Here is a 26406-nt window from a genome sequence, read left to right on the forward strand (position 1 = left end):
GAATCAAGATATGCAACTCGAGCTGCATTAATTACATAGCTGGTGATGACGTACCTTGTTTCATGTTTCCCCTCTGTCCGCACAGCAGGAGGCTGATGGGAGCAAACACGCCCATCGGCTTTCTTACTTCTTGCAGAAGCAGGAGTCCTGGCCACCAACGGGGGCGCCCTCTGAGTTCAATTTAGTGGGCCTTTAGACTCACTAAATCAAACTCCGGAAGATTGACCGCGGCAGCATCAGTCTTCCATTTAGTGAAGACACGGCCCAGACAACTTAACCTAGGTCTCACGGAGAAAACGTGCCAGTTCCCAGTGTAGTGAGCACATGATCTTCTTTCACATCACATACCTAAATTAAGTCTGTTCCCCCCCCCCCCAAGCAACTTTTTGCTAGGGAAGGACCCCTCCTGGACATGCGATATAAGCCCCAAACCCAGTTGCCCTGGAGTTCAACAGGGTTTCCGATCCTGTCTTCCTGTTGGGCCATTTCACTAGCTTTAATCTCTCGTGTGCAAGCCACGTGGTCGGGGTCCCTCACAGCCTTGGAGGCCTTCCAGCGAACATTACAGCTGAAGGGTCCGTGTGTCTGTTTGAAGGTGGATGAGGACATTGCTCTCAAATACCAGAAGGTCATGGCCGAGTGGAAAGCCTGCGAGGTCATCGTGAAGCAGCGGGAGAAAGAGTCGCACTCCGTCATCTTTGCTAAGTTTTCATCAGGCAGCAGCATCGACAGCCACGTCCAGCGATTGATCCACCGGGATTCCACCATCAGCAACGACGTAAGCTGCCTTGTCGGGCACTTTGCCCTCCTGTGTGCTCCCCGCTAAGGAATGTTTCAGTTCAGTGGGTGATGCTGGAGACAGGGCCAGCCCAAGACAGGTGCGGCACCTGGGGCAACCTCCCCCCAGTGCCCCAAGTGCAGGACCCAGAGCAACTCCCTCCCTCCAGGTCCTGCCTCTGCCCCACCCTCACCCCACCCCCTCCATGTCTCCCCCAAACCTCACCCCTGCTGCATCCCCATCAGGCCTCTTCCCGCCCCTGCATTGCCCCTTCCCACTCCCCCAAAGAAGGGGATTACCAGGGGCCGGGTGCTAGCAGCAGCAGGGGTCATCCTACTCACCACGGCGCTGGGAGTGGAGCGACCCAGCAGCTTGTTCCACTTTGCCCTCCCAGCCCACTGCGGCTCCATCTCCGTGGCAACGGGAAACAGAGCACCCTGGGGCCTGGGTGCCCGGCTTCCTGCTGCCGCAGAGAAACCAACGCAGCAGGCCGGGAGGGGGTGGCAGGGCAGGGCTGAGCACCGCCCTGATGAATGCTGTCGCCTCGTTCCAGGCCAATCCATAGCACAGGGCCTGGGACAGCCTCCCTGACATACCCTATGGACAGGGTGGCTCTGGCTGGAGACATAGACCACTTTCCAAAATCTTGGAGTGGCCTCCCATCAAAAATTATTGCCTACCCCTGCTCTATTCCCTCCTAATAGATACACACCAAGATGCTGCAGGTGATAATAAATGCTCTGCTCAATCAGTGATCTTGTCTATTGACATGACCACGCCCCCCCCCCACAAGTTTAGGACTTGTTTGCTAAAATTAATCTCTTTCCTTTCTTCCCCCTCCTGCAATCATCCTTCTCAGGTCTTCATATCTGTAGATGACATGGACTCAGCAGATCGAGACTTCAAAGGTCCAGATGACCCCTCTTTGACTGTGGTGAACGTCGACACGCCGGTTGCGGCTGCTGTGGTTGAACAGCAGTCGGTAGAATTTGATTCTCCCGACTCGGGGCTGCCTTCTTCTCGGAACTACTCGGTAGCTTCGGGCATCCTGTCCAGCATCGATGACGGGCAAAGTGTCAGCTTTGAGGATGGGGCTGAGGAAGATGTGAACACGGACTCAGAAAGACCAGATCTGGACCCGACCCAGGCTCAGAAAGCCAAAGCGGTTGTCTTGGAGTCTCAGGATCCTGTAATGGAGGAACAGCTGTGCTCCCAGCTGGATTATTTAACATCCAGCGAGGACATTGGCTCTGTCTGCATGGCTGCCTATACAGTAGGTCACTGTCTATCCTAGGACAAATCTGCCTATGCCTAATGCAACGGTTTTCAAACTTAGGGTCATCACCCAGGACAGGGTGATGGAATATCAGACACCGAGTCTTGTTGCTGCAGGGGGATCAGGTGACCTGTGGGGGCGCTAAGGCAGCTCCCTGCCTGTCCTGGCACCACAGACTGTGCTGCACCCCAGAAGCAGCTGGCAACCTGCTATGCTGGTGGTGGGGTGGGGATCAGACCAAATGCACCTCTGGGTGCTTCCTCCTGCTGCAGGACACTGTCTGAGACTGGTCAGCAAGCGGCCTGAGATTGCTGCAGCTGGAGGAAACTTGTAGTGGTGGGAGGGGGCACGAGACAAGACCCTCCCCTTTACCTCTTGGAACCTCCTGTGGCTACAGGAAACTCTGCAGTTGCTGCCTTGAGAGTCCAGCTCTGAGGGCAGCACAGAAGTGAGAGGGTGGCATGACCCTTCCCACAACAGGTTTGTGACACGCCCCCAGTCTCCTTTTGGGTCAGGACCCCATGGTTACAACACTGAGAAATGTCAGGTTTAAAAAGCTGAAGATGTGACATTTACCAATGTTCAATTGTGACAGCCGTGAAATTGGCCATAACGGACTGTGACTTTGGTAGGGCCCAACTATACACAATTGCCAGAATGCAACGTGCTCAGGCCAAGAATTGCCTGGGCTTCAACCCCAGGGCTGTCATGGTGAGCGAAGTAGCTGGATAAGCAAGTTCTGCTGCAGCTTCAAATGCCTTCTTGGTGGTAATAATAATATCGAGTTTGTATAGGTCCCTTTCACCTGTTCATCTCAAAGCGTTTCATGGTGCGAGTCAAGGGAAGTCAGGTGGCTGAATCCCGCTACCTTCCTGCTTCTTAACGCCAGTTCATATCCAGAAACACCTTTGTTTAACAGCTCACCTGACTCCCTGGGGTGTTTTAAATCCTAGATAGAACTGCTGGACACAGTTGCCTTAAATCTGCATAGAATCGATAAAGATGTCCAGAGGTGTGACCGGAATTACTGGTATTTTACTGCCGCTAACCTGGAGAAACTCAGAAACATCATGTGCAGGTAACAGCTTGCAGAGAGCATGCTTCTCCTCGTGGCGTTACGGCTCCCCTGAGTTAATAATCGATACCACGTGCCTCTCCCAGCGGGCAGGGAGGTCTGGCTAAAAGCTTCTAGAGAAAGAGAAGATGGAGGTAGGCTAGATAGTCCCAGCGTGTCCTCAAACACTGTGTACCACCTTGGACACGTTTTGTATTCTTCTTTGGTCCTCAGTTCCCCACCTATTAAAGGGAGAGTACACTACCCTGCTTACAAGGGTGTGGCAAAGATCCGTGGAAACTGAGTGGCTCAGACACTCATGTGATAATTGATTGGAGTGGGAAGGCTACATTTTCAGATCAACCCCCTGCCAGTACCGCATGCCACTGGGAACATAAGAACAGCCAGATTGGGTCAGACCAAAGGTCCATCTAGCCCAGGGTATGTCTACACTTGCAGCCTATTTCGGAATAGGGCTGCACATGTAGACATTCGGAATTGCAAATCAAGCCCGGGATTTAAATATCCCACGCTTGATTTGCATCTTCCCGGCTGGGCGCCATTTTTTGAAATTTACAAGCCCAGAATAACTGCCCACGTCTACATGCGGCAGTGAAACGGGCGTTCGAAATAAAGCCCTATTTCGAACTACCCATTAAACCTCATTGCAGGAGGAATAATAGATAGTTTGAAATAGGGCTTTATTTATTGAAATAGGGCTTCCAGATGGGAAGATGCAAATCAAGTGCGGGATATTTAAATCCGGGGCTTGATTTTCAATTCCGAATGTCTACATGTGCAGCCCTGTTCCGAAATAGGCTGCAAGTGTAGACATACCCCAGTCTCCTGTCTGCCGACAGTGGCCAGTGCCAGTTGCTGCTGATATAACTACATTCACCCCGGTCAGGTGGCATTTAAACTCTCTACCGTTCTCTACGTCTGCTTAGTCACCTGTTTTCTCCGGGGCGAGAGTCTGAAAGCTGGAATCTGAGTTGGGCCCCCCATCCCACTACCAGACACGCATGCCTCTCCCTAAGGGCGGGACGTATGGATGCTGTTGCACCCCCGGGTTTGGCTTCCATCACATACGGGGTTTACAGTTTGCTTCAATGGCTCTCAGCGCCCCGGCTTTTTGAGAAGGCTTCTCCTTTATATTTGCTAGTTTGTGTTTCACCCCATAGCAAAAAGTCCCTGCCAAAGGGAGATTTTTCAAAGCCACCTAAGATTTAGGTGCACAAGCCATACTGGAAGCCAGTGATTATTCTTTCTCCCAAAACAGTTGTGGGCTTTGGTAAATATCTCCCTGTGTGCTTTGTAGAAATCTCAGGGTATGTCTACACTACCTTGCTAGTTCGAACTAGCGGGGTAATGTAGGCATACCGCACTTGCAAATGAAGCCCGGGATTTGAATTTCCCGGGTTTCATTTGCATAAGCGGGGAGCCGCCATTTTTAAAACCCCGCTGGTTCGAACCCCGTACAGCGCGGCTACACGGGGCACGAACTAGGTAGTTCGAACTAGGCTTCCTAGTTTGAACTACCGTTACTCCTTGTGGAATGAGGAGTAATGGTAGTTCGAACTAGGAAGCCTAGTTCGAACTACCTAGTTCGTGCCCCGTGTAGCCGCGCTGCACGGGGTACGAACGAGCGGGGTTTTAAAAATGGTGGCGCCCCGCTTATGCAAATGAAGCCCGGGAAATTCAAATCCCGGGCTTCATTTGCAAGTGCGGTATGCCTACATTACCCTCCTAGTTCGAACTAGGCGGGTAGTGTAGATATACCCTCAATAGGTAATTCATCTTTGCCTCAGGTGGGGCAGGAGAATAACTCACCTTGCTGACCCTCTGTACCCCCCAGCTTTCAATCCCGTGTGATGTATTTGTGACAAAACAGGCATGGAGGCGGGCTGTCATGCAACTGGGAAACACCCAGAAAACCTCCTCATTGGGCATTTTTGGAGCCTTGTGTATAATGTAGGAGAAAGTTCTACGCCTGCCACAGAATTCTGTAGGCTGGTGCAAAAAAGCTGTAAGTGAGGATCTCGCTCACTATTAAATTGTAGAGGTTTCTAAGGATGATTTCTATAAACACTATCGACGCCCTCCTTAGGGAATTCACCCACTGCATCTACAGGCGTGTTCCCTGGAAGGTGAGCACTTGGGCGGCCACTCAGGAGCGAGTCAAATGCCACCCAGCTGATTAGCAGATCACCACAGTCTCCTGCAGCTGGCAGCATGTATTGGTGGTGCACACCTGCACAAGCCTTGGTGCACATAACAAAATTTATTCCACGCATGCATGGAAAATATTACAGGAATTATTGCTCTATAGGCTGTCACTGCACACAGGGCTTTTTATGGGCGCAAGGTCTTGGATTGACTAAAAACAATCCATCAGAGAGAAGATTTAGAGACTACATTTGCTAGTGTCTCTTCTGTTTTTTTCTTCGTGCAGTTATGTTTGGGAGCACCTGGATGTCGGATATGTCCAAGGCATGTGTGACCTACTGGCTCCTCTCATGGTTATACTTGATAATGGTAGGAGGGCTGAGTTTTCCTTGCATAATATGTTGCCCCCATTACAGATTACAACGAGGATACATGAAATACACCAGGGATGTGAACAACTAGTTGACTATGCTTATCAGATCGTTGACAGGCTAGTGGACTAGTCGTTTCTATCGGAAAGAGGCAGCAAGAGGGTGGTAAAGGGGAAGGTACTTCAAAGCGGCAGCACTGCATGGACCCTGGAGCCAGACCCTGGGCTCCACGTGGCGCTGCCACTTTGAAATGCCGCTTGCAGCCTAGGGTCCGCTGGGTTGTCCCTAGGCTGCATGTGGTGTTTCAAAGCAGCAGCGCAGCCCGGGGTCATCAGGAGAGTCCCCAGCTAACTCCAGGCTCCACATGGCATTGCCGCTTTGAAACGCTGTGTGCAGTCCGGGCTTCTCCTGGCGTTTCAAAGTGGCAGCGCTGCGTGGAGTCCAGAGTCAGTAGGGGAGTCCCCAGCTGACCCCAGGCTCCATGCGGCATTTTTACCTTTGAAGTGTAGCAAGAACCCTAGGGCTGTTGCTCCACTTCCAAGGCGGGGGCGCCCTATTGACTAAGCCAATAGTCGATGCAAAATGTAACATCCCTAGAATACACCGATTCAAACAATGTGCCACGTTTCAGAGGATCGTGGTGATGGGACTCGCAAGGGCATCTAGGGGCTTCCCTGTTTATTCTCCCCACACTAAAGTTGACGTGTCACCAGAGTTAACAGTATCCTTATTGCGGGGGGAGGAGGGGCTGCCCACTCAACACGGGATCTGCCCATCTAGCTGGGTTCCGTCTGTCCCTCCACTCACCACTGGTAAGAGAGGCTCTGCAGTCAGAAGGGAGGCTCCAGTGTCCCGCCTCGTGTTTTCACCCCGCACTGCTCACACAGGGAATGAACAGATTTAGGAGGAGCAAGCTGCCCCTCTTCCCCCAACACCTGACCCTGCAGCGCATCGCCTCGTGCGGTGCAAACATGGGTCCCGGCCCGCCAGCAGTGGGAGCAAAGGGAATAATTACCTCAGGGCCCGGAAGGCTCCTGGCCACCACCCCTGCTATTGCAGCAGCAGTGGTGACCAAAGCTGCAGGCCCTTTAAATCGCCGCTGGAGCACCGCACTGTGCAGCTCTGAGGGCTGGGGGGAGGAGCCACGCAGAGGGCTGGCTGCCCTGAGCCCGCCCCTTGTGCCCAAGGCCCCACCTCTTCCAGAAGCACAGAGCCACCCCCCCTCACTTTGTTCCAGGGCCCACCATGGAGTTCCAGATTTTCCAGCCGTCTAATCTACCCTCTTTATATCCACAGATCAACTGGCCTACAGCTGCTTCAGCCACCTCATGAAGAGAATGAGCCAGAATTTCCCCAATGGGGGTGCTATGGACACACATTTCGCCAACATGCGATCGCTGATCCAGGCGAGTCCTCGTTGGAGTGGCGCTGGGGTTCGGCTCGGGGGAGCATATTTCTATCAGCCTTTGTGTCCCACTAGCTCAAACACGCCCTGTTCTTGGGCAAACTCTTCCTGATGAAGCAAGGAGGAGGGGACAGCTCCAGTGGGAGGTTGCTCGGGTCAATTCCCGGGTGACTGCCCTATGTGGTTAGGAAGGGATGTTTGGGAGCACAGCTCCGCTCAGAGAGGCACATGCATGAGCTGCCCACCAGCTACGAAGAGGAATGACAGTCCGGGAAATGGGTCTATGGCAGGGGTGGGCAATACTTTATAATGGGGGTCACTCCAAGATTTTGGTAAATGGTCAAGGGCTGCACTTCTGTGGAGGGGAAACAGGGTCTCAGTTGGCGGGTGTGGTGTAGAAGGGAGCTTGGGATAGAGGACTGAGGTGCAGGAGGGAGTGTGGGGCCTGAGAGGGGATTTGGGTGAAGGAGAGGGTTATGACCTGGTGCAGGGTCCAGGAGGGGTTATGGACGCAGGACAGGAGTCTGGCTTGGGGGAGGGGTGTAGGAGGGGTGCAGGGCCAGGGAGGGGTATGGGTGCAGAAGAGGAGTCTGGCCTGGGGCAGGGGTGCAGAAGAGGAGTCTGGCCTGGGGGAGGGGTGCAGAGGGATGTAGGGCCAGGGAGGGGTATGGGTGCAGAAGAGGAGTCTGGCCTGGGGCAGGGGTGCAGAAGAGGAGTCTGGCCTGGGAGAGGGGTGTAGGAGGGGTGCAGGGCCTGGGAGGGAGATGTGATCTGCAGGAGGTGGGCAGAGGGGATACAGAGGGTTTGGGTGGTGGCTTGGGGCAGGTAGTTGGGGACAGAGTAGGGGTGGGATGCCAGAGGCAGGCTCTGGCTGGGAGATGCTTACCTAGGCGGCTCCCAGCCAGCAGCCCTGCAAGCTCCCTGCCTGTGTGCCGGGCGGGCTGCTCTATGTGGCTCTGCTCCAGCACAAGGAGCGGGAGAGGGGAGTGGGGAAGTGAGGAGACTTCATTTGCTGCCGCTGCCTTCAGCAAAATTTCTCAGCTCCTGTTGGCCGGAAACTGGCCAATGGGAGCTGAGGGATTTTGCGAGGGGGCGGGGACAGCATGGGAAGCTTCTCCTCCCTGCCCTGACTGCATAGCAGTTAGCAGGCTGCTGTTTAAAGAGCCTGCAGCTGCTCTGTAGTAACTGTGCTGGCGAGGCGGCCCTGGGCCAGATCCGGCGGCTTGCTGGGCCAGATCCAGCCCGCTAGCCGCCTCTTGCCCACCCCTGGTCTATGGGCAATTCAGTTGCTGGAATCAATGGAAAAAAGACTCTGGATTCAATGGGAGGCAGCTGGGCAGCAATTGAGATGGAAAGAACAATGAATTTCCCCAGTGCAGGCTCAATTTCCTTTCAGCTCACACGCAGGACTTGGACGGGCTCTGTCTGTATTCTTGGCAGGCTCTTCTTGATATGATCGTCGCGTGATTTATTTAGGCCCAACATTCCACTGCCAAGCAGAGAATGTGTAAGGCAGGGTGGGGATCGGAGAACAGCCCGGAGCTGTGATGGTTTATATAATGCTGTCTGGGCCACGGATTCATTGTGTGTATCTTGAGCAAGGCGTGTGTGTGTGTGAGAGAAGAACAGATACACACACACACACACACACACACATTTGTAGCTGAGTTATATGTAAGACGATCACAGCTCTTTGGGGAAAATGAACAAGACAAACAAACGAAAAACCCCAGACTGTATCCAATCTCAGATTGGGACTCTCTCAGTTTTCCAGGATAAATAGATTATGAATATTAAAAATAGTAACAAATCATTATGATTTTATCAGGTACAATGAATCATATTTGCTTTTAACCATGAATTAGACACAGGTTGTCATATAACTACAGTCGTGTGACATTAAATAAAGGATCACATTTTTATATTAAGGTTACCTTTATAAGTAGTTGGCAAAAGAGTAATGTTTATTAGCCACGATAAGCATTAATGTGTGTTATATTCTAATTAGTTATAAATACATCAGTGGAAGGTTGTTGGATTTTAATAATTTAACTTCTTAGAAACTATAATCATTGGTGTAGATTTTGTTGACCACATAAATAGGCTTTCCATTTGCTTGTTCAAATAATTGAAGAGTCAATTTTTAACTCAAATTGATCCCTGACAACGTTTGCGCTAGGAATAAGTTATCATGTCTTATGGAGTGTCGGATTTGACCACAAACGAAGGCCTGATCTTCCAATTGCGTTTACAGGAATGAAGCCAGCTGCCGCCTCTGAGCCCCGTCTGAGCCGTGTATTTGTGCAAAGATTTTTTTAATCTTCCCTGTGCTCATTTTAAAATTGGGCGTACGGGAAGGGTGAACAGATACTGAGTTTAACCAGTTAAACTCTTCCAGTGCTACAAATGTCTAAACACAGCTATTTAGCTGTGACATACCGATTTATATCTACATTCGAGACCTCAGTCCTTTAAACACTCCTGCATGTAGTGCAGGTTGGACATCCCTGGTCTGGCACCCTCGGGACCTGACTAGTCCCGAATGAGGGACTTTGCTGGACCAAAGGAGGTCAGTTCTACCCCTCTGCTGAAAGACTCTAGGCTCTTCCAGGGTCCATCACAGAGGGCTCCCCCGCACAGCAGCAGGGCTCCCCTGTCCCCTGCCGCTGGGGTTCTGGCTCCACTGCTGCCGGGGGCCCATTGCCTCAGGGCTGCCGAAGCCCCAGGGTTTTGCTCTTCTAGGGCCACCAGGCTGCTGCGCTCCTTGCTCCACTCCAGCTGCTAGGCTCCTAGGGCTCTCTGGTCCAGGTGCCCTCTGGTCCAGCAACATCCATGTTCCTGCCGGGCCACAGATGTTGCAGGACCAGAGAGTCCCGAACGAGGAGGTTCAACCTGTACTTAAATGATCATAAACCGTAAGTAAGCAATATGCTGATAGCATCTTAGGGGAGTGGCTTCTTAATCATAGAAAGAAGTATCGGGGGGGTAGCCATGTTAGTCTGACTCTGCATAAACAACGAGAAGTCCTGTGGTACCTTATAGACTAACGGATTTATTGGAGCATAAACTTTCGTGGGCAAAGACCCACTTTGTCAGATGCATGTGACGAAGTGGGTCTTCACCCACGAAAGCTTATGCTCCAATAAATCTGTTAGTCTATAACAGCGGTCCCCAATGTGGTGCCTGCGGGCGCCATGACGCCCGCCAGGGCATTATTTGCACCCACCGAATGATCTGGGCCAGCCCCACCCCTGGCGCGCGGCGCATGCATAGTACCGGCCCCTGGTGCATGGACAGCCCTTGCCCTGGGCGCGCGGCACATGCGCGATACCAGCCCAGGCATGCAGCGCATGGGCGGCCCCGCTTCCGGGCACGCGGCACGTGCATGGCCCCGCCCCTGGATGCGTGGCATGTGAGCAGCCCCGGATGCCTGGCGCATGAGCAGTCCTGCCTCCGGGCGCCTGGCAGCCCCAAAAGGTTGGGGACCACTGGTCTATAAGGTGCCACAGGACTTCTCGTTGTTTAATCATAGAAAGTTACTTTATAGCACCACTAGATGTCTCTGTTTATCATTCATCTGTGGTACCGGGGGAGGGAGGGAGGTGGAGAAACTAGTTCAGTAACTCTCAACCAGGGACAAACAGAGGTCTTACTGGGGGGAGGGGCGTACTTCACTTCAGATTCTAGATATTTGCCTAGGCCACATGAAAAGCTCTAGTGAAGTCAGTGCAAACTACAGTGTCATACAGATAATTGTTTGCATTGCTCTATATCCCACACCCTGACATGGAAGTACAATATTTATATTCCTATTGGCAGGGCTTGACAAACTGCTGATTCTATTTGCCCGTGGCAAGTAGATTTCAGGCGGTCGCTCCGTGCGCCCCATTCACCAGCGCTGCACGCATGCACAATGCCAGTCTGGCGCATGCTCTGTGCAGGGCTACCGAGTAGCTCTCGCCACAGTTTGTCAAGCCCTTGGTTTATTTTATAACTATATAGGAAAAATGAGAAAGTCGGCCATTTTTCAGTAAGAGCATGGGGTGACATTTGTGTATTTTTCTGTCTGGTTTTATAAGCGAATTGTCTTTAAGTGAGGTGATACTAGCAGGGTGTGGCCACAGTTTCACTTCATAGAAAGAGCAACTCCTTTCAGAACCGAGGCGGATGTCATAGTGCAAAGGGCACTCACGCCCTACTCCATCAAATGGCCATTGGGAAAAATCATTTCAATGTAAAAACAATGAGGAGTCCTGTGGCATCTTAAAGACTAGCCGGTTTATTAGGGCATATGCTTTTGCGGGCGAACACCCACTTCCTCAGATGCACTGGAGTGGAAATCACAGAGGCAGCATAACTATCCTAGCACATGAGCAGAAGAGAGTTACCTTATCAAGTGCGGGACCAGTACTAACTAGGCCAGTTTAGTCAGGGTGGATGTTGCTGAGGAGATGTGAATACCAAGAGAAGGAAAATTGCTTTTGTAGAGAGCTGGCCATTCCCAGTCCCTATTCAAACCCAGGTGAACAATGTCAAGTTTGCAAGTGAATTGCAGCTCTGCAGTTTCTCTCTGAAGTCTGTTTACAGTGTTTGCGTTGAAGGTTGGCCACTTGTAAATCTCTTACTGAGTGTCCAAGGAGACTGAAGTGCTCTCCGATTAGTTTTTGGAGGTTCTTGATGTCTGGTTTGTGGCCATTTATTCTTTTGTGTAGAGACAGTCTGGTTGGACCAATGAACATGGCAGAGGGCGTCGCTGGCCCGTGATGCTGTGTGTCCCATTAGCAGACGTGCAGGTGGATGAGCCCTTGATGGCTGATGTGGTTAGGTTCTATGATGGTGTCGCTTGAGTAGGTATGCAGGCAGCGTTGGCAAGCGGGTTTGCTGCAGGGATTGGTTCCTGGGTTAGTGTTTCTGTGGTGTAGTGTGTAGCTGGTGAGTATTTGCTTCAGGCTGAGGGGCTGTCTGTAAATGAGGACTGGTCTGTCTTCCAAGGTCTGTCAGAGTGATTCACTTACACGTTTTATTTTTGGAGACATCCACCTGACATCTGGTGAGAGGTACTTTCATTGTATGCCTCTTCCACAGGAGCAGGGAGTTAGACTGTGAACTGTATGTGCAGATGACGCCACATAACAAAATGCAGCAACTTCTAGAAGTCCAGTGAGTAACTGTGGAAGTCAGTAGGATCGTTCACGTGGGTCAGGCTTGCAGGCCTGAACACATCATTAGCATCTTTGAAAACTCAGACCCCACTGCAGGCTGGTAGAGATCTGTTATATGTATTGTCGATCCCGCCCTCTTAGGCGCAGCACAAATAAATGCACCAAAAGAGTGTCCAGGGCTGTCAATTGATGTTGTAACACACGTCCTGATTTGTGCCAGTTCATACCTTTTCTGGGTCGGTTATTTCTATCAGTGTGGGAGCACACACTAGTGGCCATTAGATGCTGCAGTGTGCAGAGTGCCTGACATTCAAGCAGTGGCTACCCCATGTTTACATCTGCAACCAGTTTTGGGACCCAGGCTTAGCTCCTGTGCTTTACAGTGCTGCAAAGATTAACCACTGCTTAGACCTCCCAAAGCTATGGCAGGGGTGAAGTATATGGGCTGCCAAGAACTCAGGCCGTGGCAGGGGGAGAGATTTTTCAAAATGTGACTTTAGTATGCTGCAGACAGTGAACGGAGCTTCCCCTCTGCCTCAGATCTTAAAGAGCTCTACAAATATGAACTTGCATATGCCTCCGCTCCCTGCACAGGAAGTAGGGGCAATCCTCGTTGTATAGATGGGGAGACTGAGGTGCAGAGAACTTAAGTGACATGTTCAAGGACACTCGGTGGCAAGGAAAGTCTGGAATCCTGACTTCTTATGCCCTGCTGTATCTGCCTCTCCTCCCGCCCCCACGTAAGGGGAGATGAGGAGTCGGCGTGGGAGGACAGGCAGGCTATGCCAGATGGATGCTTTGGCACCGGGTTTTTGAAGTGCCGTCAGAACCATTGTAGAGACTGCCACCCCCTGCACGTTCACTGGTGGGAACTCAGCTAAGCATGGGCAGCTGGGTTAATCAGCATTGCTGCCTCCTTCCGTGGAACTTGGCCAGTTTACACCAGCTGAGGATCTAGCCCCAGAGGTGTATCCGCTGCTCCATACACTTTCCAGCCCAGCTTTTCTGTGCACTCACAAGCAAAGATTTTGTTCCTCTTCCAGCAACACCGCTCTGAGACTAAGGGCTGGATTCCCTAGCCCAACAAGAGCGGCTGTCTTCTGGTTGGGGGTGGCCAGGGGAGAACTCTCAGCTGTTACAAAGCTGGAGGAGGTAACCTCCTACCCCAGCCATCTTCCTCTCCTGACTCTGCTGTAGGGTCACATCGCAGAAGGGAGACTGGAGTGGAGAACCACTGCTTTGAGGTCACCTACGGCCCTCACAGCAGTAGTGAGGTAGAGCAGCTAAGGAGCGTCTCTAGCAGCCTGGTGAGGCTGGCTGGGAGCACAGAGGATCTCCTTGGAGCGTGTGATACCAGCGCTAGCGGAGGCAGGATACTGAAGTTTAATGGTTTGGGTTTGTTTTTCAGATTCTCGACTGTGAGCTCTTTGAGCTGATGCACCAAAATGGAGACTACACCCACTTTTATTTCTGTTATCGTTGGTTCCTGCTTGATTTTAAAAGAGGTAATAACTCTCAGAGCCTGACTCCGGTGTTGTGTAATGCAGTGAGCCACCAGTGGTTTTGGTTTTAAGTGTAGCAATGGTAAATAGAGGCCACCGGGGCCAAGCCAAAGACCCTACATACAACTGACAATGGCAAACGTCATACATTCACAGGCTGGAAGGAAGTCAAAAGTTTCGAAAAGAAGGTTACCCCGAGTCGGTCCTGTTGTTCCTGACCAAGCATGCATTTGTAGAGCCCTGCAAATTCGCAGATATCCACTTTATATCCACATCCACAGCTCATTTTTGCAGCTGTGGCTATGGATACAGATTTTGTGTTTAAAACTCTTCACGTTTGCAAAGATCCACTTCATCTCCTCAGGTATCCGCAGCCATGGAGGTGGGTTCCATTGATCATATTTGCAGACGGGATGCGGATACCAATTTTGTATCCATGCAGGGCTCTCTATGTATTTGCCCAGGCAACTGAACTGGTTACCGGCACAATATCTGATGTTGACATGGCGCCGTTTGGCAAGCCAATGTGGAAATTTGCCTTCTAACAAATCAGCAGCAGATCAATAGCTCTGAAGACAGTATAAAGTGCCTGGCACAACCCAGACTTGGTTGGGTCCTGTAGGTGGTACTGTATTATATATAGTCCCAAATACCAAGATGTCCTCTCTCACCATTAAAGAGATGCGCATTGAACCAATCACTACAACTCAAGAAACACGACTTGTTCTAGAACAAGTCCACAGTTCATTTAAACACACACACCAGCTTTCCCCAGCGGCTTGAAGACACGTTAACGTCAACGATGTTAATGTCAGCTATGAAAAGACCGGATGTGCACATGCTGTAAGTGCAGGTCTTGCAGCTGAGAGATGGAGGAGGAGAAAAACCAAGAACTCGTCTGCGGGTTCTCTCTCTTGACCATCTGTCAGATGGTGGGCGGGGAAGGGAAATCTGATGGGACCCCAAACCTTCCTCCCGCTCCTCCAAAGAGCGCCACAGCAAAACACACACTGGAGACTGGTGATTCTCAGAGCAAGGCTCGTGATGGCAAGTGGTTTTTTAATGTGTCTTCTGCGGCGCTGTGTGGCATGTGATATTAAAACACTGTGTGATTTCATTATTAATCAATCCAAGTTGTTAACCAATCCAGATTTTTTTACTATGTTATTAACCAGTTGTAGTTGATAAAAGATAAAAGATACAGTGAACGCTTTGTTAGCCTGCATTCAGGGGGGAACCACAGCCCTTTGTTAGTTTCAGAGTTTGTTAAACAGCTGGGGGCAATGCCGGTTAACAGATTTTTCTGGTTAACAGCCTGCTGGATAACAAAGCTTTTACTGTACTTGGTCATTTTACAGTCAGAATAATATATACAAGAATTAACTACTACCCCATCATACTGTTTAACGGTGACTATATAGCACTAGAGTAAATGAAACAATAGTGAATTCATACGACTGTGGCTCTTTGGGGTCATGCTGGTCACTAATTTGGCTTCTGGACCCTTAGGGATCCATTTCTGTGTCCGATTTAAGTATCGTTGCCTGTCTCCACCACTGCATCACCCCCAAGCAGCGATTTGCAGGTCAGCAAAGTACAGACACAGCAATGAATCCTTTACGGCTTGTTCCTCACCATCTTTGCTGGACCAATTGCTGTGCCCTTTATAAAGCCTGTGGCACTACCCACTACTGCAGCCGACAGGTGCTTTCAAACCCTCATGGAAGAGAGGCTGTTTCTTATTTATGATTAGAAGCCTCCATAAAAAACTAAGGCCTGGTGGTGCTCCACGTTGTCCATAAAACAAAGCCAGAGATGATTCTAATGAACCTAGGGCCGGATTTTTAACAGGTATTTAAACACCTCGTGGGATTTTTCAGAAACACCTAGATGCCGAACACCCATTGAAATGAATGGGAATTGGGCATCTAGATCCTTTTGAAAATCTGACTAGGCCTCAAATTGCCTTCACAAATCTGGCCTCTAGCATCTAATGGACAAGACTGAGTCAAGGGAAACTGGAGAGTCTGAGTCCAGCTCTGCCCTTGGCCTGTGTGGGAGGACAAGTCACTTCATCTCTCAGCCTCAGAGTAACTTACTTCTTTGGCTGTGTCTACACTGGCATGAATTTCCGGAACTGCTTAAAACGGAATACTATTCCGTTTTCAGTTTTTCCGGAAAAGGAGCGTCTACATTGGCAGGCTGCTTTTCCGGAAAAGCCCTTTTTCCGGAAAAGTGTCTGTGGCCAATGAAGACGCGCATTTCCGGAAAAGAGCCCCGATCGCCATTTTCGCGATCGGGGCTTTTTTCCGGAAAAGACTACTGGGCTCTCTACACTGGCCCTTTTCCGGAACAGTGTTCCAGAATAAGGACTTATGCCCGAGTGGGAGCAGAATAGTTTTTCCGGAATAGTGGCTGATTTTGTACAGTAGAGCGTTGTTGCTTTTCCGGAAATTCAAGGGCCAGTGTAGACAGCTCGCAGCTTATTCCGGAAAAGCGGCTGATTTTCCGGAATAAGTGGCCCAGTGTAGACACAGCCTTTGTGTCTTGCTGGCTCGGATTGGTCTCCAGGTCATTGGGGGCAGACACATAGTGGCCAACTCATGTCTGTTATTCCATGCCTGCACTGTGATCTGTATTTATTGTGTATGTCTTGTGAAATTACTAGCTCACTGCCTTCATAATCTATGAACCAATGTAATTTGCTCCCAGAACCGCCCCCCCCCCCCCCCCCCCCCCCCCCCCCGCTGGTTATAATTTGCTTTTTAGTCAGGACACACACTGGGCCTAGTCAGTTCCTGGTTCCCAGCCCCAGTGTTGCTAGGGAACCTTTCATTCCTGCTTCCCAGAAGGGAGCGGTTGCATTTCATTTTTCAATCCAGAAGATTTTTCCTATTTATAGGAAAAAAAGTTAAGTGTATTGTTTGACAGCCCAACGAGCCTGTATAACCACTAGGGACTGGGCTTTGCCAGCAGTATTCATGTAAGCGTCAGAATCTGGCCCAAAAGCTTTGAATACTGTTTTACCTCAGGCTAAGGCACTAGGAAAAACATGTCCTTTGAGAAAAAGAAATGGTCAGTTTGAATAATCAGATGCTCTTTGTAATGTTTATTCCCATTCAGAATTGTTGTACGAGGATGTATTTACAGTGTGGGAAGTTATTTGGGCAGCAAAGCACATCTCTTCAGAACATTTTGTCCTTTTCATTGCCTTAGCATTAGTGGAGGTCTATCGAGAGATTATCCGTGATAACAACATGGACTTCACTGATATTATCAAGTTTTTTAATGGTAAGAGGTGCTTTTTCAAAATAAATTACTTTTAAAAGACCTGAAACAGAACCTTTGCCCTCTCCGTACTCCCTCTCCATTACTGTCTGGTTGGGGGTTTTTTTTAAGCTCCGGGTGGGTGCAATAGGCCGAGAATTTCAAGTGACTAGTGATGCTGGGTACCAACACATTTGAGTCTGAGCAGTGGGGGGGAGGCAAGCGCCCACCCTGCTTCCCATGCCCCTCCCCCTGTAGGAGTTGTGCAGCCCCCACTTTGAGCACGTGACCCTGGCTGTGCCCCCATCCTCCCGCCCCTGCAGGGCCCTCCCCACCCCAGAGCAAAGGCAGCCTATGACCCTGGCCCTTCCCACCCTCTGCCCCCAGAGTACAGGCAACCTGCCCTCCCCTCTCTATTCTTCCTCCCTCCACCCCATCACAGGAAGGGCAAGCAGTACATTGCTCTCTCCCACCTCCCTGGCCCTGATGCACCAGGAGGGCTGGCAGCATAGGACTGAAGCCTAGGTAGCTCCAGGAGACGGAGCCAAGCTGAATGGGGGGAGTTAGGGGTGGAGTGTGGGCAGGGCTAGTCAGTCAGGCAGTTTGGAAAGGCAATGCCTTCCCCTGCCTCTTATACCTGCCGCCCACGGATATAAGATAACGGGCCTGTTTTCCAGAGGGCGGGTATTTTGCAGTATTTGAAAGCAGGACTTTTGAGAAAAAAATGTGTTTCAAGGGGGAGCACTCAAATAACAGAGGCATTCAAACTCACACCTCACTCTTGGCTACAGTGTTTATACGTGGGTAACCCACACACCTAGTGTGGTTACTGTAGAAGCTCAATGCAAGTGGTACCTAGACCACAGCAACAGTTAAGACTAAGAGACCTCTACAGCAGGGGCTGGGAGGCAGGTGGCTTTTAGTTCAGAGGGTAGAGGCTCCTGTACTCCACTTCAGAGATCCCAAGTTCAAATCCGCCTGGTGGTGGTTGCAAGTGGGGGCTCGTCCGGGATCTCAACTGGGTCTCTGAAGCTCGGGACATGCTTCCTCACCTAGGGGAAATATGAAACCCACACACCTCTAGGCTACGTCTACACTGGCAGCTTCTTGCGCAAGAACTCTTTTGCAGAAGAGTTCTTGTGCAAAAACTTTTCCAGAAGAGTGCGTCTATACTGGCATGTGCTTTTGCACAAGAGCATCCTTGCCAGTATAGACGCTCTTTTGCGCAAGAAAGCTCCGATGGCCATTTTAACCATCAGGCTTTCTTGCGCAAGAAATTCATGTTGCCTGGCTACACTGGCCTCTTCCGCAAGAACAGTTGCGCAAAAGGGCTTATTCCTGAGCAGAAGCGTCAGAGTTCTGGCGCAAGAAGCCCTGATTTCATACATTAGAACGTCAGTTTATTTGCGCAAGAACACGCGGCCAGTGTAGCCAGGCAGCAAGTTTTTGCACAAGAGCGGCTGCTTTTGCACAAGATCGCACCAGTGTAGACACAGCCCCTAGTGTCGTTACTGAGCAATGCGAGTGGTACCTAGACCACAGCAACAGTTAAGACCAAGAGACCTCTACAGCATGGGCTGGGAGCCAGCTGGCTTTTAGCTCAGAGGGTAGAGGCTCCTATACTCCACTTCAGAGAGCCCACATTCAAATTCGCCTGGTGGTGGTTGCACATGCGTCACCTCTATAGTGGCCCTAGATCTTGAACAAAGTGAGTGATGGAAGAAGATGGGTTTTCAAAGCTCCATAGCGCAAGCTTCTGCCTTTTTTGTTCAAAAAAGGTCCAATACAACTTCTGTCCTTTGGGCAGTACAAGAATCTTTTAAAGATGATATTAGAAGGGGACTTCCATTACAGAACCATTGGAACTGAAGAGTTGGTTGGAAAGACAGTTGTATGGTTTAAGATCGCCACAAGTGCTTTCCACATGTATGTCCCGGTCCTACAAATGCTTAAGCATGTGTGTAACTTTCCTAATGCAGAATGTCCCATGAAAAGCAAATGATTCACCTTCTGGAGAATTTGCAACATTGGGTCTTTGCATGGCAGCTCTGAAGGAATCCTGCTATGGTACAATATGTCTGTTTTGCTAGCACCTAAATACAGAGCTGGAGGGCAGCAGGATAGGCAGCAACATCTGCCGGGGAATTCGCATCTAGGTGCTTTGCTGAAAACAAGTTAAATGCTATTGAAGTTTAGCACGTTCCGGAATTGGAGGCTTAGATCTTGTCTCCCACCATGAATCGTTAAACTACAGGTTGGACCTCTATAGTCCGGACTTCTGTGGTCTGACAACCTTAGGATTGTGGTCCCGAGGGTGCAGGACCATGGAGTAAAACCTGTATTTTAAAAGATTTACAGTGATGCTGCTCAGTCATAGATCTGGTTTCATATCGGCTTCAGCAGGTCGTATTCCCTGGGCCACCCTCTCCATCTACGCAGGGAAATTGATTGGCATAGCGATTGTGACCTATGTTGTTCTGCCATATCGATTCAGGAATAAGGCTATCTGTTGCAATGTAGCTTAGGCCATGTCTTCACTAAGCGGAAGAGCTGCCCGTGCTTGATCCTCCAGCATTTGATTTAGCAGGTCTAGATAAGACCCCACTAAATCGAACTCAGAGGGTACCTCCATCAGCAGCCAGTTCTCATTCTTTTGTGAGGTGTAAAGAAAGCTGATGGGAACCTTTGCTCCCATCAGCCTCCCATGGGGGATGGCGCGGAAACTCGAAACAAGGTATGTCAACTCCAGCTAAGTAATTAACGTAGATGGAGTTGTGTATCTTGATTTGATCTTCTCCTTCAGTGTAGACCTGGCCTTTATCTGCTTTAGATGGATTAAGCTAAACTGGAAAAAGACCCCCTAGACCAGAATAAGTGTGTCCAGATGGGGAATGATTTAGGAACAGCTGTTTGTGGTATGCTGCAATAAAGGTATTCCAGACACTTTTCCCATGTACACAACCCTTACTTTCATCAGCCTCAGTCTGATACATCCATGCCCTCTCTTGGAGATTTGCTTCTTCATTTAGGTTCTAACCCCACCAGCACACGTGTTAGAATCTCACTAAATTCAGTAGAAACAATGAGGAGTCCTGTGGCAGCTTAGACTAGGTCTACGCTATTTTGGGATACTGGAAATATCCTGAAATAGCTATTCTGCATCTGTTGAGCATGTCCGTTATTTCAAAATATAATGGGTATGCTATTCCAATGTCCTTGTAAATCTTGTTCCATGAAGGCTAAGGGATGTTTCGGAATAGCGTTTTATTTCAAAATTTGGCGCTGTATAGACAGCACCAAATTTCAAAATAAGCTATGCAATTTGCATAGCACAAATTGTGTAGCTTATTTTGAGATAAGGGTGCAGTGTAGATACACCCTTAGGGTGTGTCTAGATTACATGGCTCTGTTGACGAAGCCATGTAAAGTAGTTTACTCGACATAGTCAATGAAGTGGGGATTTACCGGAGCAGTTGACAAAGGTTTCCCTTGTCGACCGCGCCGCATCTAGACTGCCGCGCTGTGCCGGATCAGCTGATTGTCGGCACAACGCAACTGGCATTTTTATTTTAATGAAGCGGGGATTATTTAAATGACTATGTCGAGTAAACTACTTTACATGGCTTCGTCGATGGAGCCATGTAGTCTAGATGCACCCGTAGAGACTAACAAATGTATTAGATTATGAGCTTTTGTGAGTAAAACCCACTTCATTTTTACCCATGAAAGCTCATGACCCAATAAATGTGTTAGTTTCTAAGGTGCCACAGAACTGCTTGTTGTGTTTAAAGTTACAGACAAACACAGCTACCCCTCTGAAGGTGCATCTACACAGCAACATTATTTTGAAATAACTAGCGTTATTTTGAAATAACTTAGTCCCCATCTTCACAGCCAGCAGTTATTTCGAAACAATGTTGAAATACCATCAAGCTGGAGGACTTCTTACTCTGACTCCTGTAACCCTCATTGTACGGGGAGTAAGGGAAGTCGGAGGAAGAGGGCGCTATTTCGAAATAAGTGCTGTGTAAACGCTCCCAATTCCGAAATAAGCTACACAGTTGACGTAGCTCAATTTGTGTAGCTTATTTTGAGTTAAGCCCTGCTGCGTAGACGCATTCTGAGACTGAATTCAGGAGATTTATTAATTAGCAAGCAAGTTTGTGAGCTCGGGAGCAGTTCTGTGGTACCGTTAAACTATATTTTCAACAATAAAGCAGCCAGTGGTCTGTTTCATTCCTGGAAAATGTAATACTGTAATGTGCTGGAAAATGTAATACTTCCACAACCCCAAATTAATTGGTCCCTACAATAAGTGTACATGTGCCTACCAGATTGAAAGTAGCTGGCACTGTAAATCATGTAAGTACCGAACTATCCTAGTCCACCGCCCGTCCCCTTGACTGGAAGGAGTTGGAATTTTCCCAGCAATAAAACGGAAACAAAAGGGCTTGTTAGCATGGGGGGAATCTCTGGACCATTAGCCCCAAAGGATTAATCCTGGAGCTTTCCTACCTAGTTAAATCTGCAAGTCAGTAGTCACGCAGTATGTTTGATTGTTGTGTGTGTGAGAGACTCTCGGTGGCTTGCGGGAGTCATGCAGTTACAAATCTGTGTCTGTCTTTCTTGTAGAAATGGCGGAGCATCACAATGCCCAGGAAATCCTGAAAATTGCAAGAGACCTCGTCTATAAAGTGCAAACGCTGATTGAAAATAAGTGAATGTGGACAGAGAGGAACACGGGCTTAGTGCTGACTGTGGGACGAAGCATTTCTTGCACTGTCACTTCAGATGATGTTTTAAGTGCATCTTCCATGTAATGTAGTAAATAGCCCAGAGATTTATACTAGACTTTTAAAACAAACAAAATTTTCCACCTCGAGCTGAGGAGGTTTGTGTTTGATAGTCCTTGTTACGCTCAGTTTGTATTTTGAGGCAAAACACTTTTTTTTTCTTTTTGGCATTCTAGCCTATCCTAGTCTCCAGATATTATGCAGCTACATGTTTGAGATACAGAAGGGATTTTTGGAGTCATATTTTGGCCTATCAGACCCTTAACACACTTGGCATATTTTGTGCTTGACTGAAACTCCCTGGGCTAGCAGACTTACGGCCCAATTCAACGCCCACTGAAGTCGAATTCTGTGTGCACTGGACCAGGATCTTAGGAAAGCAAATGTTGTGGCGCTCACCTAGGATATGTGAAAGGATGCACCAGCTCCCAAGAGTATTTTTGCCTGTTTAATGACTGCCCATCACATTATCTAGAACCATGTTAAAAAGCATGCTGTTGAAGAGAATAAAAATACCAGGCCTCCTAGAACCAGAGACGCTAGCCAGCTTACTCAGAAAAATCCTGGTCAGACATCTCAAAACATGACAGGTGTTGATCGTTAAACTTAACGATAGCCCTTGCTAGCATTTCTGTGACATTGGTCTTTTTCAGACCAATCAGTTTTCAGCGGCCAAAGCCCTTGAGTAGGTGCTTAAAGTTACATTTGTTATTAAATCCCCCCCCACTCAGCTAACCACTACGTTTGCTTAGTGTGAAATGTATAGTTAGTGAGATGCTGACGCTGGGCCAGAAAGATTGCAGTCTCTGTAGGGTAGGAGCTAGCTTTTTGTTCCGTGTTTGTACAGTGCCTAGCATAATAGGGGGTCCTACCACAATATAAATAATTGTAATAAAAAGAGGATCCAGCTATCAGGGTTACGTGTCTGCTACCTTTCCCCACACCAAGTAGTTAGCACCTTACACTGCAAGTACTCCAGGGTGGCAGAAGCTGGCCCTATAGAGTTTACACTTTCAGGTTAGTCAGGTCTTGGTATGAGGCTGAATGCATGGGAAATTAAGCCCCTTCTCATATGGTTGGATCTCCTGCTCAGGCATTCCCGCACCTGGAGCGATGGTCCGTTCAATGGAGCAAGTGCAGGAATCTGCAACAGGCAAACTGACTGGAATGGGGCTTTACTGTCAGGGCTGTCCTTTCGGTTTCTGGTGCCCTACATGGAGGCAGTGGGGGAATAAAATGGCTGCTCCAGAGGGTGGTGGGGGGTGCTGCACTCAAGGCTCTGGAGGGACAAGAAGGCATAGATGCAGGAACTGGAGGGTGTTGCAGCACCCCCCACATTTTACATCGGGTCGCAGCTGCTGCCAGACCCACACCTGGGGCCCCGGCTGCCACATGGGCCTCCGCTGCCGGCCCTGAACCCCGGGTCCCCACATATGCAGCATGCATCTGCCTAGGGCACCTGTTGCCCCAAACTGAGTAGCACCCTGCACAGCTGCATATTTTGCATATGCGTGAGGAGGACCCTGTTTGCTGTGGCCTCTCCTGAATACACGTGAATGCCCTGCAGTTCACGCACCTGACTTTTCAGAAAGGCTTAGGGCTGATCTTAGGAGGACCACGGTCCTTTTGAAAAATAGAATCCGGAACATCATGAATTCTCATGCAGGTAACAGCACCGTGCCTGAGGAACACAGTGTGTTTTGTTGAACTAGTCTTTATTTGATTGCAGCCTGAATTTCCCCGTGTAAACATGCAATAGCCCTCTCTGTCATTTGCGGGTTCCCGACTTTCTGCAGCATTCATCTCCGTCTCAGGCTGAAAGTGTGTAGCAGTGGCACAATACTTATACCTCCTCTGCTGGGCTAAGGAGCTATGACAATTTAAACCAGCTGAGGATCTGTCCTAGGTCTGTAACAGTCAAAAGCCCAGTCTCAGGATGTCTCTGGCTACAGTGGAACAGCATCACCACGCACTCTAGTACATGTCTAGATCCAGACGTACCAGGAGAGGCTTCAGCCTGAACAGTTGCATTGCAAGTGTAATGCTATAGCAGAGAGAGTGATTGATCACTGTGCTGGCACGAGAGACAGTCTGAGCCCAATGAAGTTACACGCTGATTTCAGTAGACGCAGGCACTTTAAAACATTCAGCTGTGCAAGATTCATGCCTTGCAAGGGGGACTTGTGCGCCTAAATAGTTCAGCACTTTTGGAAATTCCATCCATTGCCAATGTGCCTCGACATTAAAGATGGTCAAATCTTTCCCAAGGGAGAGCTGGTAAAGTTAAATTTGGTCCTGAACTGAAACCCGGATCCAAATGCTGTTAGAGTTTGCAGCTCAGTTTACATCTGCTTGAGTTACCTTTGGAGAGTTGAATTTTCAAAAGGCTCACAGCTTGCCTGACTCTGTTTCCATTGGGATCACTGGTGAAACTCCACATTGGATTGTGGTAAAGCAGAGTTAGGCCAATCCTAACCACTTCTGGAAATCAGGCCTATAACATATTAGTCTGTCTGAGAGAATTTTTAAACAGATTTCTCCTAAGAAGGGAATAAATCAGTGTTGTATTTTTAAAACCTACATCAATTTCTGCAGTAGAATGAACAAGACCAGAGTTAGAAAAATTCAAGTGTTGTTTTCACTAAATAGCGTTAGAACAGTGATTGTTTATCCACTGTTTCACTTGCATCTTTTACACGGTATAGCGGGTTTGGTAAACAGATGCATTTCTGGAACAGATTATAACCCGCAAGTGGCCCACTGTGAAATCGGAGGCACATTACTGTCAATTACAGTCTGTGCAAAGTTACAGATTGAATTATGCCAAAGAATCAGTACACGACCCTATTCCTCTTTGTTATATTTTTACAAATCAAGGCAAAAAGTTTCAGGTATATAAAGACACAACCAACTTTTGTATCCTTAATATTAATGAGATGTATAGCCACCTTAATATTCAATAAAATGGGCATAGGCCCTTTTATTTTCAGATTTTTTTTTTTTGAGAAAAAAAGATGTTAAATTATAGAGTTTCAGATATATAACCTGTAATGTGCCCATACCTCATGAAGTTAGGGGGAAATCGCCTTTAACTTGATCCACTTTCCATAGACCGTTGACTTCGATGAATGAAGATTTGTCATTTATGCCTTACTTGACCAAGTAAATGGTGTGTGTTCAAAACAAGGATTCAGGCAAAAACAAAAAAAACATTTCAGAATATTGTTGCAACATCCTGGCTACATCACTCTGCGTGTCTATTGTTAATAAGCTGTGTCATTTGTAAAGTATCTTAGGTCTTTAAGAGGACTGTCCGTCATTCCAACTACACCTAAATATCATGCCGTCAGTTACCACTGTCAGCGTTCATGTGACCACCGCTAAGGAGAGACATGAGACGTTTGGTGCCATGTTCCTTTGTGATTTCACAAAACAGAGTGGAGGAAATAGCAGAGTAGTTTAAAATGCCTCTCAGTTTCAATTCATTCCAGGTGGGGTTTGAGCACCACCCTCTCCCAAATGGCCAATACATAAATAGCCCCCTACCCTTGCCTCTTTTCCATGAGAAAAGCTGCCGCGCGCAGGATTGTGCCATCTTGCATTTGAGCTATCCTGACTTTTGCCAAGGCTTGCTTGCTTGCTTCTGGTGTTCAGCAAGAAGCCGTTCTATCCAGGTAGAAAGGGGAGGAAGGGTTATGCAGATAGATTCTATATAGCAGCACGTGGACAAAAAGGCAAAGAAAACCTGGTCCTTTGAAAGTAAGGACTAGACCTTCTTCCCAAAATGCAGGTCATTAGCCAATGGTTAAAATAAAGACACCAAGCAAAAAGGTTTGAATTAAATATTGTTGGAGTGGTAAACAAGTCCTGTGGAGAGCTGCTTTCTTAAGGCTGGACCTGCTAACTTCCCTTGAGTAGGCTCACTAAAAAAAAAAAGCAGCAGGATTTGTCCCTAAAGGGTGTTAAGGGGCAGCAGTGTGTGTATGTAGCAGTGGTCTATTGGAGCAATGAGTTAAAAAGGCCAAAGTCTCTCTTTTAAACATCAGCCTGGCTTGGGAAGGTACCAGTGGATCTATGAAAAAAAAACACAAAAACAAATTGAGTGTCATCAACTTAATGATTGTTTCTTTGAATTCCTGGGATGCATTATAGCATCGCTTTCAAATCGTTCCCTACTTTCCCAGGCTGGCAGGCTTGATCCAGGACCAGTTCATTAGATCTAGTCAGCCATTTGTTCTGTGCTGAGAGCTGACCATTAAGCTGCATCTTGCATTTTCAAAACCAAGAAGGGTCAAAAAGTGCAGAAGATTAAGGTGTATGCAAATAGGCTGAAGTTCGATGTGTGGAGAACGTCTGTTAAAGAAGAACCCTTTTCTTAAGCCTATAACAATGCCAAACTAAAAGGCATTTGAGGAGGAGGAGACCAGTTGCCACCCAATAATTTGGGAATGCTCAAAGGTAAATTAACAAAACCATTCTGTTAATGGCATGCTAGCCGCCAAAAACCACTATTATTTATAGCTTTGTGTCAAATTGTATTATAGCCCATTGCATGGTTGCTGGAGGGTCTTAACAAATGCTTTACGATTTGTGTATCTGTTTGTTCATTTGAGAGGTGAAAACAAAAATCCG

At 48.6% G+C, this 26406-nt stretch overlaps 1 protein-coding gene across 8 annotated transcripts in view; it reads left to right on the plus strand.

Moving 5' to 3' along the window:
* Nucleotides 1-25891, plus strand: part of SGSM2 (small G protein signaling modulator 2) — a 165245-nt gene extending 139354 nt beyond the window's left edge. For 7 of the 8 annotated variants that reach the window (XM_075904862.1, XM_075904863.1, XM_075904864.1 and 4 more), the window contains 8 exons: nt 596-778; nt 1638-2051; nt 3008-3132; nt 5561-5643; nt 6942-7051; nt 13621-13717; nt 16838-17005; nt 21614-25891. In XM_075904862.1, coding sequence (XP_075760977.1) covers nt 596-778; nt 1638-2051; nt 3008-3132; nt 5561-5643; nt 6942-7051; nt 13621-13717; nt 16838-17005; nt 21614-21702 — 1269 coding nt within the window. In that variant the 3' untranslated portion in view covers nt 21703-25891. The remainder of the gene's footprint in view (nt 1-595; nt 779-1637; nt 2052-3007; nt 3133-5560; nt 5644-6941; nt 7052-13620; nt 13718-16837; nt 17006-21613) is intronic. The other variant, XM_014581392.2, reaches the window with a different exon arrangement.
* The last annotated feature ends 515 nt before the right edge of the window (nt 25892-26406 follow it).

This window comes from Pelodiscus sinensis, chromosome 21 (genome assembly GCF_049634645.1).
Source record: "Pelodiscus sinensis isolate JC-2024 chromosome 21, ASM4963464v1, whole genome shotgun sequence".
NCBI lineage: Eukaryota > Metazoa > Chordata > Testudines > Trionychidae > Pelodiscus > Pelodiscus sinensis.